The sequence below is a fragment of the Rhinoderma darwinii genome, chromosome 4 (genome assembly GCF_050947455.1).
Source record: "Rhinoderma darwinii isolate aRhiDar2 chromosome 4, aRhiDar2.hap1, whole genome shotgun sequence".
Lineage (NCBI taxonomy): Eukaryota > Metazoa > Chordata > Amphibia > Anura > Rhinodermatidae > Rhinoderma > Rhinoderma darwinii.
The window spans coordinates 348,777,837-348,795,898 of record NC_134690.1 but is presented as its reverse complement, the minus strand read 5'-3'; the positions used below and the strand labels follow the sequence as shown (position 1 = coordinate 348,795,898).

The window sequence follows — 18,062 nt, the reverse complement described above, 5'->3', positions numbered from 1 at the left end:
GCCCTCTCAATACTTATCAGCAGAGGGAGCATTTCCTATTCTGGTGACATAAGGTGGGGGTAGGTTTTGCATTTCCCTTTGTACTAACAGGTTCCTTATTTGTTTTGAGTGGAATAAGCAGATTTCATAAGAAATCTCTCATCATGAATTCTGTTATACGGTTTAAGTGCTCACGCACATGACCGATCCCTGTGCACGGAGCCTGAACTCCGAGCCATACGGCTCCGTACAATATGTGCGCAAGAGAACCTAAGAAAATGTTACATAAAGCATAGAAAGGACATCGCGTTTGTGAAAAATAGAGAAGTTCTGAAGATTCAAGAAAGAAGCATGTATCAAGTTTTATGTTGTAAGAAATACTAAGAAAGCCTGAGTATAAAATAAAGATATGGTTAACATCTTTTCAGTCTCCAATTTGCTCTCCTTGTTAGGTGCTTGTTTGACTGTTGAATGTTCCTGAATTCTGACTTCTGTACGCTCTATAGAAGGAATTTCTTCATGGCTGTACACGGTGTAGTGCACAGGGTCTTCCTCCTTTAAAGTCCCTTCTGTTAGGTCTGCAAGGTCTTCATTAGAGGTCTTTTCTGTTAGGTCTTCAGAGTTTGTTTCAGGAATGATCGGCTTCCCTTCCGTTTCTGTGCTTTCTTTAAGCCAAGTAATATAGCTGGCTGTCCTGGTAAATATCACTGTTGTGTTGCAGTCTGTCTTTTCAATGGCTGCTGTACCTACCACTATCCAGGCTTTGTTCGTTACGTACTGGCACATGAGAGCATCTCCACTATTTACCTGTTCGAAACATAAATCGTCGGTGAAGCTTTCAGAAACCAAACATGTATTCCTGTCCTAGGTGTGTGGGTTTAAATCCAACTCATACGTCTACATGTTCTCCCTATGTCATAAGAGCAAAGGTAGGAGCTAGGAAGTCTTCAATAGAGTGATGTGATATTGTTAGCTACACAGCACGGCTATGTTGGCACTAAATATTATTAAATATACATACATGAAAAGGCAACCTAGATACATGAGTAAAGCATAGCCCCAGCCAAACATGAAAACTTCCTGGTGTTCCTGTATAATCATGTGTAGTAACTGCGTAAAGTTTTTCTGTAGGTTCTGTATTTGTTTAGAGCGATAGATAGACAAGTGTATGGAAGAGGTGGAGGCTCTCTGACATTTGCTATTTCACTTTCAGATTCAAAACACTTTGCCTAAGGTTATGGGCACAGAGTACAATGAGTGCAACCACCCAGTGCACTAATGGAGATCAGCATAATTGTCCGATAGCGGTGTGCCCCAGGAGTTTGCAGTCTAATCTTGGGATGGAGAAGCAAGTTTACTGTAGCTGTCAATCACAGGTGCTCCCTCCTAGCGGCAGTCGGTAGTTACCATTTCACTACAGTAGATGTTAGAATTAAAGGGGTTCTCTCTATTGATGGCCTACCATTAGGAAAGATCAACAATATAAGATCGGTGGGAGTTTGACTCCCAGGACCCTTGCCGATCAGCTTCTTCAATGCTTGCCTATCATCGTACCATTTACAAGTGGGACCAGAAATGCAAATCCAGGTGCGTCCACTACGGTAGTATACAGCAATGTGCCTGTAAACTGTGAAGAAGCAACGACCACCATGACCCCATTAATCAGCTGATCGGTGGGGGTGCCAGGGTTCAACATAAGTCCTAGAGGACCCCTTTACCATGCTAGTCCACCAGCGATATTGTCTTTAACCCTAGACAACTAGAAATGTTAGCATTAGCCCCTTAAATACCTTAGATATTTCCAATAATCCCCCTCCGCACCCTAAATTACTAGGGTGCTGTACCAAGATCAGTAGAAAGTGTCCTCTTAGTCTAGTCTAGTTACAGTTGCTGATGTATTACTGTGCAATTTTACATATTTGTATTAAAAATAGTAATCAAACAAGCGATGATAAATGAATAGGAAGAAAATAATTTTTTGTCGTTATTCATTTTAAATGTAAGAAGAATGTGAGTTTGTGTATTTTTGTGGGTAAGCTGGGGAAAGAGGGGCCACACACTTTTCTTAGACTTGTCTGTGTCCACTCCTGACAGTGAATATTCTTCTGATATTTCATTGTACATGCAAAAAAAAATTACTCCACATCGAGGACACGCTACTGTACATATTGGTGAAGTGTTCAAAGTGGGAACTGTCTGTGAAATGTTGACATTTCTGACATCCAGCGTAAAGCTCAAGCCACCATTAGAAATATCTTATGAAGGTGCATATGGAATAGAGAAATACATTTCCTTGAAGACTGGGAACTGCCTTAGAGGGAAACCACATCTCAACTTAAAGGGATTGTCCAGTTTTTATTTATCTGTAGAATAGGAAATCATACAGTTTCCTAATATACATGCATTAGAAATTCTGCTCACACACCTTTCTTATAGTGCATGAGGCCCATCACAGTAGAATGAGATAGCCCACAGATTACAGACCGGGAAAAGAAAACTTGGATGCAGCGCAATTTAAAAAAGAAAGCATCTTCAAACTTTGTCAGCATTTAAAATCCAAGCTGCATATGGGGCTGAATGCATCGACAAGTAGCCTACGCGTTTCAGACGCACCGCACGTCCTTACTCATGGCAAGTCGTGACAGTTTGGATTTTAAATGCTGACAAAGTTTGAAGACGCTTTCTTTTTTAAATTGCGCTTGATCCAAGTTTTCTTTTCCCTGCCTGTTACCTCATTGTGTGTCGCCACGAGGATCCGTGTGTAGATTGGATTCGCAGACTCGGATCGGTGAGCTGGAAGATTCCTCCCCCCTTTTTTTTTTCTGAGCCCACACATTAGTCATATTCAGTTAGCTTGTGTATACGTTACACAGGACTAAACATGGCATTAGTCATGTGACACGCAACGACGCACATCACGTGATCCCGAACATTCAGTTAGCAACAGGGTTACATGACATACCTGTGCTGGGGCCACATAGAGGACACATCTATAAGCTAAGTGAATAGGTCCAATGGTGGAATAATGATGACTGCCTCTAGATGATTTATAATATGGCTTCCTGTCTCTGAGATGTTAATAAATTAAATATTAAAAAAAAATATGCCATTGGTCACATGATGTGGGTCACATGACTGCCGCCATCTTTAGTCCATTCAGTCATCCTATGGATTTCTATGGACTAATCTGTGGGCTATACCATTTTTTATTTATTTTTTAGACAATGGCAACTACACTGATATAAGAAAGGAATGTGATTCGAATTTTAAATCGGTATATATTAGAAATCTGTATGATTTTCTATTCTATAAATAAATTAAAACAAATTAACAGTGGACAACCCCTTTAATGTGGTAGTGGAAGGGGCAATAGGCTTCACACTGTGTTGTACAGCAGTAACATACAGAATCAGTACTATGTGCTGAATGGATCTACAGTAAATGATCTTTCAAGATAAAACTTTAACCATTAAAAAAAAAAAAGTGATCCTTACGGTACAATCAGAAATTCCTACATTGCTAGCTGTGGCGCATATTATATCGGTCACGTTGTTAATGGGACAAGGCTGAATAGGAACAAACTGAATTTTCTTCAGAACACTTGCAGTATTGTCAGATCCATCTAAAAAGAGATTTATTTTAGGAGGTTGTTTTCTCATTCACATAAAGCTAAGCATGGGATAGAAATACAATTGTAAAAGATTTTTTGCCTACCGGCAAATAAAGCCCTGTTTTCCAACTATCAAATGAAAATAATAAAGTATTTATTAAATTTGCAACAAAGACAGACTACATAAACTTAAAAGTTAAGGTCCATTGCTGACTACGATCAGCTTAGTGCAAAGTATAGGACTGGGTCTTTGAAGGGTGAAGAGCTAACGGCTGCAGCACGTAGCACTCAACCCACAGTTAGATTCTAAAGAGTCAGCAGGACACGTATTAAAATTGAGGTAGAAGCCCCCCCATGTTTCGCTACGATGTAGCGTCTTCAGAGGTATCGGGGCCAATGACAGCGCGCGGCGAAATAACCCTGGTTATATGTACACCAGGAGTAGCTCCACATATTGCCTTGATTGGCCAATAGCCAATTATAAGAGGAGCAGAGGACCGTGCCCCCTGCTCGATAATGGACAGCCGGCGCTACCAATTACCGGCTTATATAAAGCGGCCAATAGCAGTATGATTAAGCGCGCAGGCACGTTAGAGTAAATACAAGTGATAGAAAAAAATCATCACTGTGTATACAATCGAATCAGCGCGCATGCGTAGTGACACGAAGTGAGGTGATAGATACATCACCAGATGTTAGAATAGTAGCGCTTGCATATGGCAGCGGTTTTAAAAGGTCAGTGGAGCTAGTTGTTTATTGGCAACATAGTGGGTCATACAATATGCTAATAATAGCCACTTATGAGGTACATTAAGTTTGCTAGAATAGTACTAAGCCACTGTGTCAATTCCTAAATGCTAGCCTGGAGCGATGCAAAGGCAAATAATAAGTGCAATTAATAATCAATATAGTCACTAGTGAGAAGTACATGTCAAAAGACACATAGATAAAGGTTCAATTCTAAGAGGGTCCATATGTTACACCCGCAACCTATACACATTCGAGAACATCTAAAGTGTAATTATAATGGCTGGTAGCCTTTATAAACAGCATACTAGCTGCATGCTGGGTTCACAGAAACGCTGCGAAGGTGAATCCCTCGTTCAGACCTCCTGGGCTGAGGGATCCCAAGCGGTGGATCCAGCGAGCTTCCTCCTGCAATAATTTACGGTCCAGATTACCTGCTCTTGGACCAAGTTTAACCTGCGTAACACCCCAAAATTGTAACGAGCAGATATCCCCACCGTGTACAAAACGCACATGCCTAGACAATGATGTATCTTCTTATTTATTTATGGTGCTTTAAATGTTTTGAAATTCTCCTCCTTAATTCCTGTATGGTCTTACCCACATATAGCTTGGGACAGGGACATTTAACAACGTAAACGACCCCCTTACTTTGACAATTAATAAATTGTCTAACCTGGTATACTCTATTGTCAATTGGATTAGTAAATTGTTTTGTAGTAGGCATTAGATGGCAAAAAGAACATCGGCCACATGGATGAGAGCCTGTGACCGACGTCTTTAGCCAATTTTTAGACACTATGTGTGATGACTATGCACCAGATAGTCACGTAAATTCCTGCCTCTGCGGTACGTGATGGTCGGGGTAGGGGGAACAGCCCCCTGTAGGTCAGGATCGGCCAAAAGAATAGGCCAGTGACGACCTAGAATTTCACGGACCTGTTGTGAACCAGTGTCAAAGATACCAATACATCTGATACCAGTTGTCCCGCCAGACTTGACAGCAGTTGCTGGATGGTATTTTGTCACAGATTTTCGTTCATATAATAGTTCCTTTCTGTTTGTAGCTCTCGCCCTAGCGTACGCTTTATGTAGCCATTTTCTAGGATATCCACGTGCCATAAACTTAGTAAATAAACCACTACATTCCAATTCGAATGTCTGCTCATCAGAGCAGTTCCGTTTGGCACAGAGATATTGCCCAATAGGAATTCCTTTTTTAAGGGATGGGGGGTGATAACTATCCCAATGCAACAGGCTATTAGTAGCCGTGGATTTACGTGAGATGTCAGTATGAATACTACCAACAGGGTCCAGGGAGATTTTAAGATCCAAGAAGGTGATTTCTTTTTTGTGAATCACATGAGTGAATTTCATAACAAAATATTGTTAGTATTGAGTGCAAGCATGAAATCATAAAAAGTGTTAGTGTCACCATCCAACAGGAGGAGAAAATCGTCAATATATCTCCTCCAGAAAAGGATGTGACAAGTGTAAGAAGCCATTGTGCCTGTTGATGGTATCCTTAGTGTCCCTTAGACAGGATCCAGGAGATTCATGTCACTCCCTCCACGTTCATAGCCAGTATTGACGTGGAGTCACTTTACACTAATATTCAGCACCAATTTGGCCTCACAGCAGTCGCACATTTTTTGGGTACCAAAGGAATTCAATTCCAAACACATAACCAATTTCTTTTCTCACTACTTCGATTTCTTTTGACACACAATTACTTTTTATTTGATCACAAATTCTATCAGCAAATCAAAGGAACAGCGATGGGTACCATCTGTGCACCTACATATGCAAATTTATTTTTAGGATGGTGGGAAGATACCCTGGTTTTCACTGACACAATGGCTTCTTACACTTGTCACATCCTTTTCTGGGGGAGATATATTGACGATATTCTCCTCCTGTGGGATGGTGACACTAACACTTTTTATGATTTCATGCACGCACTTAATACTAACAATATTGGTATGAAATTCACTCATGTGATTCACAAAAAAGAAATCACCTTCTTGGATCTTAAAATCTCCCTGGACCCTGTTGGTGGTATTCATACTGACATCTCACGTAAATCCACGGCTACTAATAGCCTGTTGCATTGGGATAGTTATCACCCCCCATCCCTTAAAAAAGGAATTCCTATTGGGCAATATCTCCGTGCCAAACGGAACTGCTCTGATGAGCAGACATTCGAATTGGAATGTAGTGGTTTATTTACTAAGTTTATGGCACGTGGATATCCTAGAAAATGGCTACATAAAGCCTACGCTAGGGCGAGAGCTACGAACAGAAAGGAACTATTCTATGAACGAAAATCTGTGACAAAATACCATCCAGCAACTGCTGTCAAGTCTGGCGGGACAACTGGTATCAGATGTATACGTACCTTTGACACTGGTTCACAACAGGTCCGTGAAATTCTAGGTCGTCACTGGCCTATTCTTTTGGCCGATCCTGACCTACAGAGGGCTGTTCCCCCTACCCCGACCATCACGTACCGCAGAGGCAGGAATTTATGTGACTATCTGGTGCATAGTCATCACACTGGACCTACTACTGTGTCTAAAAATTGGCTAAAGACGTCGGTCACAGGCTCTCATCCATGTGGCCGATGTTCTTTTTGCCATCTAATGCCTACTACAAAACAATTTACTAATCCAATTGACAATAGAGTATACCAGGTTAGACAATTTATTAATTGTCAAAGTAAGGCGGTCGTTTACGTTGTTAAATGTCCCTGTCCCAAGCTATATGTGGGTAAGACCATACAGAAATTAAGGAGGAGAATTTCAAAACATTTAAGCACCATAAATAAAAAAGAAGATACATCATTGTCTAGGCATGTGCGTTTTGTACACGGTGGGGATATCCGCTCGTTACAATTTTGGGGTGTTACGCAGGTTAAACTTGGTCCAAGAGCAGGTAATCTGGACCGTAAATTATTGCAGGAGGAAGCTCGCTGGATCCACCGCTTGGGATCCCTCAGCCCAGGAGGTCTGAACGAGGGATTCACCTTCGCAGCGTTTCTGTGAACCCAGCATGCAGCTAGTATGCTGTTTATAAAGGCTACCAGCCATTATAATTACACTTTAGATGTTCTCGAATGTGTATAGGTTGCGGGTGTAACATATGGACCCTCTTAGAATTGAACCTTTATCTATGTGTCTTTTGACATGTACTTCTCACTAGTGACTATATTGATTATTAATTGCACTTATTATTTGCCTTTGCATCGCTCCAGGCTAGCATTTAGGAATTGACACAGTGGCTTAGTACTATTCTAGCAAACTTAATGTACCTCATAAGTGGTAATTATTAGCCTATTGTATGACCCACTATGTTGCCAATAAACAACTAGCTCCACTGACCTTTTAAAACCGCTGCCATATGCAAGCGCTACTATTCTAACATTCTGACATCTGGTGATGTATCTATCACCTCACTTCGTGTCACTACACATGCGCGCTGATTCGATTGTATCCACAGTGATGATTTTTTTCTATCACTTGTATTTACTCTAACGCGCCTGCGCGCTTAATCATACGGCTATTGGCCGCTTTATATAAGCCGGTAATTGGTAGCGCCGGCTGTCCATTATCGAGCAGGGGGCACGGTCCTCTGCTCCTCTTATGATTGGCTATTGGCCAATCAAGGCAATATGTGGAGCTACTCCTGGTGTACATATAACCAGGGTTATTTAGCCGCGCGCTGTCATTGGCCCCGATACCTCTGAAGACACTACATCGTAGCGAAACATGTCGGGGGGGCTTCTACCTCAATTTTAATACGTGTCCTGCTGACTCTTTAGAATCTAACTGTGGGTTGAGTGCTACGTGCTGCAGCCGTTAGCTCTTCACCCTTCAAAGACCCAGTCCTATACTTTGCACTAAGCTGATCGTAGTCAGCAATGGACCTTAACTTTTAAGTTTATGTAGTCTGTCTTTGTTGCAAATTTAATAAATACTTTATTATTTTCATTTGATAGTTGGAAAATAGGGCTTTATTTGCCGGTAGGCAAAAAATCTTTTTGAATTTAACAGAACGCCCACCAACTATTGGGGTCCTCCCCCTTGTGTTTATCGACAAATACAATTGTGACTTATAATTGGATGGTTTATGGCCTGCCATTCTGATAATCATAGACAATGTTGCACTGGCACATTGGTGGTCTATGAACCAGGAGATGTCTCACCCATCCAAGTTGTCAATGAGACGTCTATCCTTGTCTGGCCACATGTCTATAGGTGTGTTAGTTCCCTCCATTGATAAATTAGTCATATGCATGTAATATCTGTACTTCGCATGAGTTAAAATAGACAGTACGACTGTCATGGGCTGATAGCAATTACTGCATCAATAATATGTCCATTAAAGAGCAGAGCACCCACTGTATATATGCAACCCCCTGGAGTGAACATGCAAGCGGTGCTATATAAGGCACTCCCTGTCAGTATCACTGAGCGCTCCTATTGATGCCATCATTGCCGTGGTTAAGGGGGGGGCAAACTGGGCAATTGCCCAGGGCCCCCATCCCTAAAGGCTCCCTTTCCTTCAGGATCGCTGTTCAGCTGCCCGTCCGTGAAAGCAGGCAGGTGGGTAGCTGAAAAGCAGTAACAGTCAGGTAAAGAGTCTTTACCATAGAATCGGCATGGAGGAGCGCCGCCCCGCCCCCGCCCATATTATCAGTGATAATACCGGCTATCCATCCGGGCTGCTTTCCTGCTGATTCCATGTTAGGGCCTGTTCACATTACCGTTGCCCTTCTGTTGAGGGGTTCCGTCGGAGGTTTCCGTCGTGTTAACCCCTCAACGAAAAGGCAAACGGAAACCTCAACTTCTGTTTCCCTCATCATTGAACTCAATGGTGATGCAAACTTAGCTAATGGTTTCCGTCTGCCACCGTTGTGACAGGCTTCCGTTGTTCTTGACAGAACCAATAGCGCAGTCGACTGGTTGTTGGTACATTATTTTAAAATTTGGTGCTCCTCTTGTAATCTTGCCCAGGGCCACACTTTGCCTAAAACCAGCCCTGGATGCCATGATTTATCACGACAGTGGAATTGGGTCAACATTTCCAGAACTTGAGAAGCAATGAACAAAACTTCTTAACTACTTGTACTGATTCTTTAGTTTTTTTGGACCAAGAATCTCCAGCAGAACTACATAAAAGGAGCTTAGAATAGTCAAGCCTCATGGCCCTTATAATGTAATAGCAGCTGTTTACAGTAGGATTGGTCAGACTTTTTCAGTAGATGATCGACTTTCTGGGGGCTTATAGATTATATATTTAACAAAGAGTAAAGGCATGTTCAAAAGCTAAGTCTCTCGAAAAGCTTGGAAAAACCAAAAAAAAACGAAAAAAAAAAACTACATTAAGAAATTTTATAAAAATGCATTAGAACCTTATAGTTAAGGAGAGACATGCAGGACAATGCTAGAAAAATGTTACATGGTAGTCCTGACTGAGGTCTACCCATGGATCATGATCTGCCTTTTGGTCACCACTGCTTTACAGCAGATCATTATTTTTTTTAAATGTAGCTATTTGTTTTTAATTTAAAAAAAAACAAACAACAAAACTGTCCTTGGGTTGGCCATATTGGAACCAAACACATCCTTTCTGCATTGTTTATATAGACCAGTGTTTCGGAGGTTCCCAGAAGACAGCAGCAGAAATAGCTGTAAGTTTTACAGTAGGAATAGACTAGTTTCATCCTATCAAAGATGCTTGGCAAAGCAGTCAACAAACCTAAGCCGGAAAATATCTCTTGACAAGAATTAAGCAGGGAGAGGGGAACTCTGGTGGCACTATTTATGTGGGGGCACACTGATGGCACTATATAGAAGAAAACTCTAACTATGACAAGGATGCTCCAATAAGCAAACACATTTTATTACCACACAGTTTGCGACCTAGCAGGGTCAGTTTCATGAAAATATATATATTTTATTTTTTTTATAGCAGTATATCTTCAGAACCTTCCATATCATTTCAGTAGATCTCTGCATCTTAGGTTTCATTCACATCTGCGCTAGGGTCCTGTTCAGACGTTCCGTTTGAGTTTTCCGTCGGAACAGGACGCTGACTGACACAAACGGAAACCAAAGGGTCCCGTTCCAACGGAAAGCTCAGACGGAACGTTGGAACGGGACCCTAGCGCAGATGTGAATGAAGCATTAAAATTGCCTACCCCTGCTATATATAATATACTCTACCTTGTGTGCTTTCTTTCATTGTTGTCACCCAGCAGTTGACCAAGAGATCAGCATCTAGCAGATCATCCTCAGGGTAGCATGCCGGCAGGACCATGTCATTAAACATGATAGGATTAGTAGTCTCCAGTAATGCAAGGGTATTGTTCGATGATGTTCCATCATAATCTGTATGTCGTATCAACTTCCTTATTGGGTAAACTTTTCCTTGAAAGCCAAGATTTAACTCTCCTGCTTCCATAAGTATGGTAGTTGTCCTTAAATGCCAAATAAAAAGCTAACTCAATATAGCAGAAAGTTAGTTGTTAAGACTGGTCATAAATGCCAAGACAGTAGGAAAAAAACAAACAAGACAGCAGGCAATCAGAGACTTTTGGCATCCTTTACTAAAAGATAACCTGTCACCGGATTTAAACTGCCCTATCTGAGGGCATCATGAAGTAGTGACAGAGATCCTAAATTCCAGCACTGGGTCATTTACTTATGAATAATCTGTAGTTCTCGCAAAATCACTCGTCACAAGCCGCGTCTCCCCCCTCACCGCTGATTGGCAGCTATCTCCCTATATTGTCTATAGGGAGAAAGCTGCCAATCAGTGGTGGGTGAGTGGTGCTAGCCACAGCTCATGAATACGGACTGCAGGTGATTTTATGAAAACTACAGATTATTGTCACATAAGGGTATGTGCACATGACGGTTTTTGCAAAGCAGTAATAATCTGTCTCCAAATACTTCAGGATTTTGGGGACAGACTGAAATACAAGCGTTTTTTGAGGATTTTTCTTTTGCAGATTTTTATTTTTGCTTCCTATTGTTTTTTTGGGTTTAGTTTTTACGGCATTCATTTTTTATTCCTATTGTTATTTTGGGTTTAGTTTTTACGGCATTCACCGTGTGGTAAAAACGACACGTTAAAAGTTATGCTGCAGGTCAATACGATTCAGGAGATACCAAATTTATAAAGAAAATTTATGTTTTTCTACCATTACAAGGAAAAAAAACGAATTAAAAAAATTAATTTTATTTTGTGTCACCATATTCTGAGAGCCATAACTTTTTTATTTTCTGTCGATTCAGCGGTATCAGGGCTTTTTTTTGGCAGGGCGAGCTGTAATTTCTATTGGTACCTTTTTGGGGTACATGAGACTTTTTGATCACTTTTTATTCAATTTTGTGTGGGACATGAGGTGACCAAATAACTGATTCTGACGTTTAATTTTTTTTGTTTTTTACAGGGTTCATCATGCAGGTTAAATAATGTTATATTGTAATAGTTCAGACATTTTACGGATGCGGCGATAGCAGTTCTGATACTGTTTGGGAGTTTTTTACATTGCTTTTGGGGGAAAAAGGGAAAAGAAGGGCTTTTTGAACTTTACATTTCTATTTTTTTATTAATTGTATTTAATAACTTTTTTTATTAGGACTTGAACCAGCGTTTCTTACAGGCCCCTAGAGGCAGGGCTTACTAGAAGTAGAAAGATGGCAGACCTGGGGTCCTTCATTAGGCTCCCAGACTGTCATGACGACCATCGGCATCCCGCAATCGCGTCGCATGGGGGCCGATGCAATGTCAGAGGAGGCTACCCCGTTTCTAGCGACTTATCTGCCGCGGTTGCTTTTGACAGCCGGCTTCAGGATTATGTCAGGGGCATCTCCAGGAGCGAAATCCCCGGCCAGAGTGTCAGCAATGCTCTGGCTGGGGATTCCGGTCCCAGAGGAGCCCCTGATATCCCTGTCCATATATGGACATCATGGGCTCCCCCTAGCCGCAGAATCCCCATCGAGAGCATCAGCAATGCTCTGGTCATGGATTCCGCTCCTGTAGGAGCCATGACGGCAGTATTAGCACCCGGCGGCCAAGTGGGCACTTGCCCGAGTTCGTCGGGTGCTAACAGGTTGCCCTGGCTATTGACTTCGGCATCTAAGAGGTTAAATGAGCGGGATCCGACAAGCTGAACTTATGGAGCAGGCTTGGCCCGTGAGCCCACTCCATACTCTCCCATCCGACTTCCACCGCTTATATATGGCGGATGAATTAAGCAAATTTAAAAAATGCAAGTGTTTTGTTTTTTTGTCAAAAAACGCTTCAAACAAATAGTGCAGGTTTTTTTTTCAGCCTTCCATGGATTTCAATGGAGGTTCAGAGGTGGAACCAACTCCAAGATTGGGCATGCTGCTTTTTTTTCCATGAGCGGTCAAAATCTTCCTGGGGAAAAACGCCTTTATCTCCCATTGAAATCAATGGAGGGAGATTTGGGGCTTCTTTTAGCGCCAAATTCCAAGGCGGTTTCCGCATCAAAATCAGCACCAATAAAAATAAATCATGTGAACAGGGCCTAAGTGACCCAGTGCTGGAATCAGGATCTCTGTCACTACTTTATGCTGAGCTCAGATAAGGCAACAAATTGCCTTTAAAAAAATTAGAGCTGGGACCTATGTTGCGGTCATTGTCAGAAGTGTGTTATTAGAAGCAGTACGCAATGATGCTGACAACTGTATTTAGATCTATCTATCTATCTATCTATCTATCTATCTATCTATCTATCTATCTATGTCTTTTTTATTAAATACTTGTATTACCCATGAAATAACAACTCTGGGGAATCTTTTCTAGGAACTCTGCATCGTGTCATTTCTCTGTTATTCCAAAATACAAACGTAAACAGCTCGTACCCTGTAGAGAACAGATATCTAGTTTATTTCTCTAGCAGTAGGGCTTGCATTAGGATATGAATTACTTACGTTTCAGTAAAACACTGCGCGGAGCTCAAAATCCAAAATTCAGCTATGATGGTGCCTGAGCAAATGCGGCCAGAATCTGGTTTTAGAAAAACCTGCCAAGGAAATTCTCCACTTGATGCCTCATGTTCCATAAAATGAGAGGATGTAATCTTTCGAACTCCACAACCTGTTAACACATATACAGAAAAATAAAAAATAAAATCCTGAATTATGCTACTGTCTTGAGATGGTCTGTTCTCAAAAATATCCTAGTAGAGTAATAGGGAAATGTACCTCCATGGTAATGTACTGACACATTGTGTTTTGGCTGCTACCAACTGAAAATACAGTCTTGGCCCCATCTTGACCTATCAACTATATGCAACAAGCAAAAGCATTTTAACCCTTTCACGACCAAGGACGAAAATGAACGTCATGGTCGGCTGCTAGTTCCCGCACCATGACGTTTATTTTAGTCTGCATTTCAAACTGTCACTCTGTGTAAACACAGAGTGACAGACGCGCGCTGACAGCTGTCCTAGACAGCTGAGACATCAGTCTCACCGGACAGCGGACCATCGCCGCTGCTTTCGGCAGTTAACCCCTTAAGTGCGGCGACGGATTGCCGTCGCCGCATTTAAGTGGTTTGAAGCACATCGGCAGCCCCAACGAAGTGATCGTGGGGGCTACCGATGCTTGTCACGACAATCGGAGGTCAGATAATGACCTCCGGGTTGCCATGTACGGAAGCCTCGGAGGAACAGCCTCCGGCCGTTCCTCCTCTGCTTCCTGTCAGTGTGACAGTTACGTCACAATGACAGTTAGAGTACATTACACTACGTTTGTAGTGTAATGTACTCTAGCAGCGATCAAAGCTGCAAGACTAAGTGTCCCCTAGTGGGACAAGTGAAAAAAGTAAAAAAAAGTAATAAAAATGTTTTAAAAAAAGTGTAAAAATAAAAGTTATAAGTTCTATAAACACTAAATGCTTTTTTTTCCTATAATAAAACTTTTACTATAGAAAAAAAATGAACACGTTAAAAAAGTACACATATTTGGTATCACCGCGTTCGTAACGACCCCAACTATAAAACTATACTGTTATTTTTCCCGCACGGTGAACACCGCAAAAAAAATAAATGAAAAACGACGACAGAATCACAATTTTTTTGGTCACGACCGCTCCCTAAATAAAGAATAAAGTGATCAAAAAGTCGCATGTACCCAAAAATAGTACCAATAAAAACTTCTATCCGTCCCGCAAAAAACAAGCCCTTACACAGCTTTTTTGACTAAAAAATTAAAAAATTACAGCTCTCAGAATATGGTGACACAGAATTTTTTTTTTTTATAAATAAGTCATTTTATTGTGCAAACGCTAAAAAAAAGGACCAAACCTATATACATATGGTATCGCCGTAATCGTACCGACCCGCAGAATAAAGTAAAAATGTAATTTATAGCGTACGGTGAGCGCCGCAAAAAGAAAACCTAAAAAACGGTGTCAGAATTCCTGTTTTTTTGCTCAGGATTGCAAAAAAATTTAATAAAAAGTGATCAAAAAAAATCGCATGTACCCCAAAATGGTACCAATGAAAATTACAGATTGTCCCGCAACAAATAAGCCCTCGCACGGCTCCGGTGGTGAAAAAATAAAAAAGTTCTGTCTCTCAGAATATAGCGATGCAAAACGTGCAGAATGTCCAAAAGTGGATAAGATCAGGCGCCATTTATCAGTGTGACACCGGCCACATATCTATGAAATATTATTTATTTACCCCATTATCATACCCTCTTATTATGCCCTGATATTCTCCGCACAGATAACATATACCCCCACATTATAAACTGAAATACCAGCGAAACCCAAAACAGAAACCTACCAAGCAAAATCTGCGCTCCAAAAGCAAAATGGCGCTCTCTCCCTTCTGAGTCCTGCAGTGTGCCCAAGCAGCAGTTTGCGCCCACAGATATGGCGTCGCCATACCCGAGAGAACCCGCTTAACGTTTTATGAGGTATTTGTCTTCTGTGGCACAAACTGGGCACAACATATTATGCACTAAAATGGCGTATCAGTGGAAAATTTCAATTTTCACTTTGAACCATTTGCTGTGCATTAACCCCTTTGAGCACTATGACTTAATTGCCCGTCATGGTGCGGCGGTTGATGTATGGAGCCGGCTCACGTGCTGAGCCTGCTCCATACGCTGCGGGTGTCAGCTGTGTATTACAGCAGGCCCCCTCGGTACTAACGGACAGGTACAGCGATCGCTCTGTTACAGAAGCCTGTAAGAATAAATTTGATATTAATTTTCGCGCCCTAATTCCAATAAACTCTGCAAAAGACCCGTGGGGTGTAAATGCTCACTATACCCCTAGAAAAATTTCTTGAAGGTTTTTCCAAAATGGGGTCAATTTTGGTGGGTTTCCACTGTTTTGGTCCCTCCAGTGCATTGCAAATGCGACATGGCACCGAAAACCATTCCAGCAAAATCATAAATCCAAATGGCGCTCCTTCCCTTCTGAGCCCTGCTGTGGGTCCAAACAGCAGTTTATTACCACATATGGGGTATTGTCGTAATCGGGAGACATTGCTTTACAAATGTTGGGGTGCATTTTCTTCGTTATTCCTTGTAAATAATAAAAATTTCTATGTTGTTTCAGAAAAAAAGTACATTTTAATTTTTACAGACTAATTCCAATATATTTAGCGAAAAACCTGTGTGGTCAATATGCTAACTATACCCCTAGATAAATACCTTAAGGGGCCTAGTTTTCGAAATGGGGTTGTTTATGGGGAGTTTCTATCGTTCTGGCAGCTCAAAGCTTCTCCAAATGTACAGTGGGGCCTAAAACATTTTCAAGCAAAATATGAGTCCTGAAAGCCTCCGGGTGCTCCCTTCCTTTGGGGCCCTGCCGTGTGTCCAAACAACGCATTAGGGCCACAATGTGGGTATTTTTGAAAACAGGAGAAAGAGGGTGATATATTTTGGGGTGTGTTTCTTCATTTTCATGTTCGCTTTACAAAGAAATCGGTCTTCAAACAAATACTTTTATGAAAAAAGTGGAATTATTTTTTTTTTCACCTGATATGCATTAAATTTAGCAAAGAACTGTGGGGTCAAAATAATTACTATACCCCTAAATAAATACCTTATGGGGTCTAGTTTTCTAAATGGGGTCGTTTATGGGGAGTTTCTATCGTTCTGGTAGCTCAAAGCCTCTCCAAATGTACAGTGGGTCCTAAAACATTTTCAAGCAAAATATGTCCTGAAAGCCTCCGGGTGCTCCCTTCCTTTTGGGTCCTGCCGTGTGTCCAGGCAGCGCATTAGGGCCATAATGTGGGTATTTTTGAAAACAGGAGAAACAGGGTGATAGATTTTGTGGTGTGTTTCTTCATTCTCATGGTCGCTTTACAAAGAAATTGGTCTTCAAACTGATACTTTTATGAAAAAAAATGTAATTTTTTTTTTTTCACCTGCTATGTATTAAATTTAGCAAAAAACTGTGGGGTCAAAATACTTACTATACCCTTAGGTAAATACCTTAAGGGGTCTAGTTTTCTAAATGGGGTCATTTGTGGGGGTTTCCATCACTCTGAGACCTATGAGCCTCTGAAAACCTGGCTTGGTGCAGGAAAACAAAATGTACTTCAAAATGTATAAAATTATTATTCAATTTGTAAGTCCTCTAAATTGCTGAAAATTTATTTTATTTTTTCAAAAGTGCTGCCAAAATAGAGTAAAGAGATAGAAATATATATTTAATTAAAAAAAATTGTACAGTATGTACAATATTGCAGTTAAAAATAGGGGAAAATGGTAATTTTTACAAAATTTCTTCCATTTTTCTATTTTTTAATTAATTTCCGCAAATCGTATCAGTCTACTTTTACCACTAAAATAAAGTACAACATGTGACGAAAAAACAATGTCAGAATTACTTGCATACTCAAAACTTTCACAGAGTTATTCTCTGATAAAGTCAGACATACCAGATTTGACAAATCTGGCTTGGTCATTAAGGTACAAACATGCCCGGTCATTAAGGGGTTAAGAACATAGTAATCAAAAAATGAATGGAGGAGGATAACGAAAGAAATCTGTTATGGAAATATATCAGTTTAGAAACCAAACTTAACGCCCTTTTTCAAGGTTTATGTGGGCCCTTGGGCGACAGACTTAGTGGGCCCCCTTGCGGGGGAGCTCACGGCGACAGTAAAACTGCAGTTTGTGCCCCCATATAAAAGTTAGGTCCCCCATTTGTGCCCCCATATAAAAGTTAGGCCCCCACCGTTTGTGCCCCCATATAAAAGTTGGGCCGCCTATTTGCGCCCCCATATAAAAGTTAGGCCCCCGCTTGTGCCACCATATATATATAGTTCTCTGTAGATAATGCCACCCACAGCCATTGTAGGAAGTTCCAGAGTGCCCCCTGCAGATAGTGCCACAGTGCCCCCTGCAGACAGTGCCACAGTGCCCCCTGCAGACAGTGCCACCCTAGATAATGCCACCCACAGCCCTTGTAGAAAGTGCCATAGTGCCCCCTGTAGACAGTGCCACACAGCCCCCTGTAGACACTGCCACACAGTCCCCTGTAGACAGTGCCACACACACTCCTTTGTAGAAAGCGCAATTGGGTCTCCCTCTAGTAGTGGAATCCCCAGCCAGAGCGTTGCCGATACTCTGGCCGGGGATTCCTCTCCTGGCGAAACCCCTGATGTCACTGCCCATAGATGGATAGTGACGTCAGGGGCTTCTCCAGGAGAGAAATCCTC

The 18,062-nt window shown here is 41.4% G+C and overlaps 1 protein-coding gene across 5 annotated transcripts in view; it reads right to left on the bottom strand.

The window, feature by feature from the left end:
- Nucleotides 1-316: 316 nt before the first annotated feature.
- LOC142761290 (inactive serine protease 54-like) overlaps nt 317-18,062 on the bottom strand; it is a 31,363-nt gene continuing 13,617 nt past the window's right edge. For 4 of the 5 annotated variants that reach the window (XM_075864479.1, XM_075864481.1, XM_075864483.1 and 1 more), the window contains 4 exons: nt 13,306-13,471; nt 10,564-10,817; nt 3,474-3,601; nt 317-786 (listed from right to left, as the gene is read on the bottom strand). In XM_075864479.1, the coding sequence (XP_075720594.1) occupies nt 343-786; nt 3,474-3,601; nt 10,564-10,817; nt 13,306-13,471 (992 nt within the window). In that variant the 3' untranslated portion in view covers nt 317-342. The remainder of the gene's footprint in view (nt 787-3,473; nt 3,602-10,563; nt 10,818-13,305; nt 13,472-18,062) is intronic. The other variant, XM_075864482.1, reaches the window with a different exon arrangement.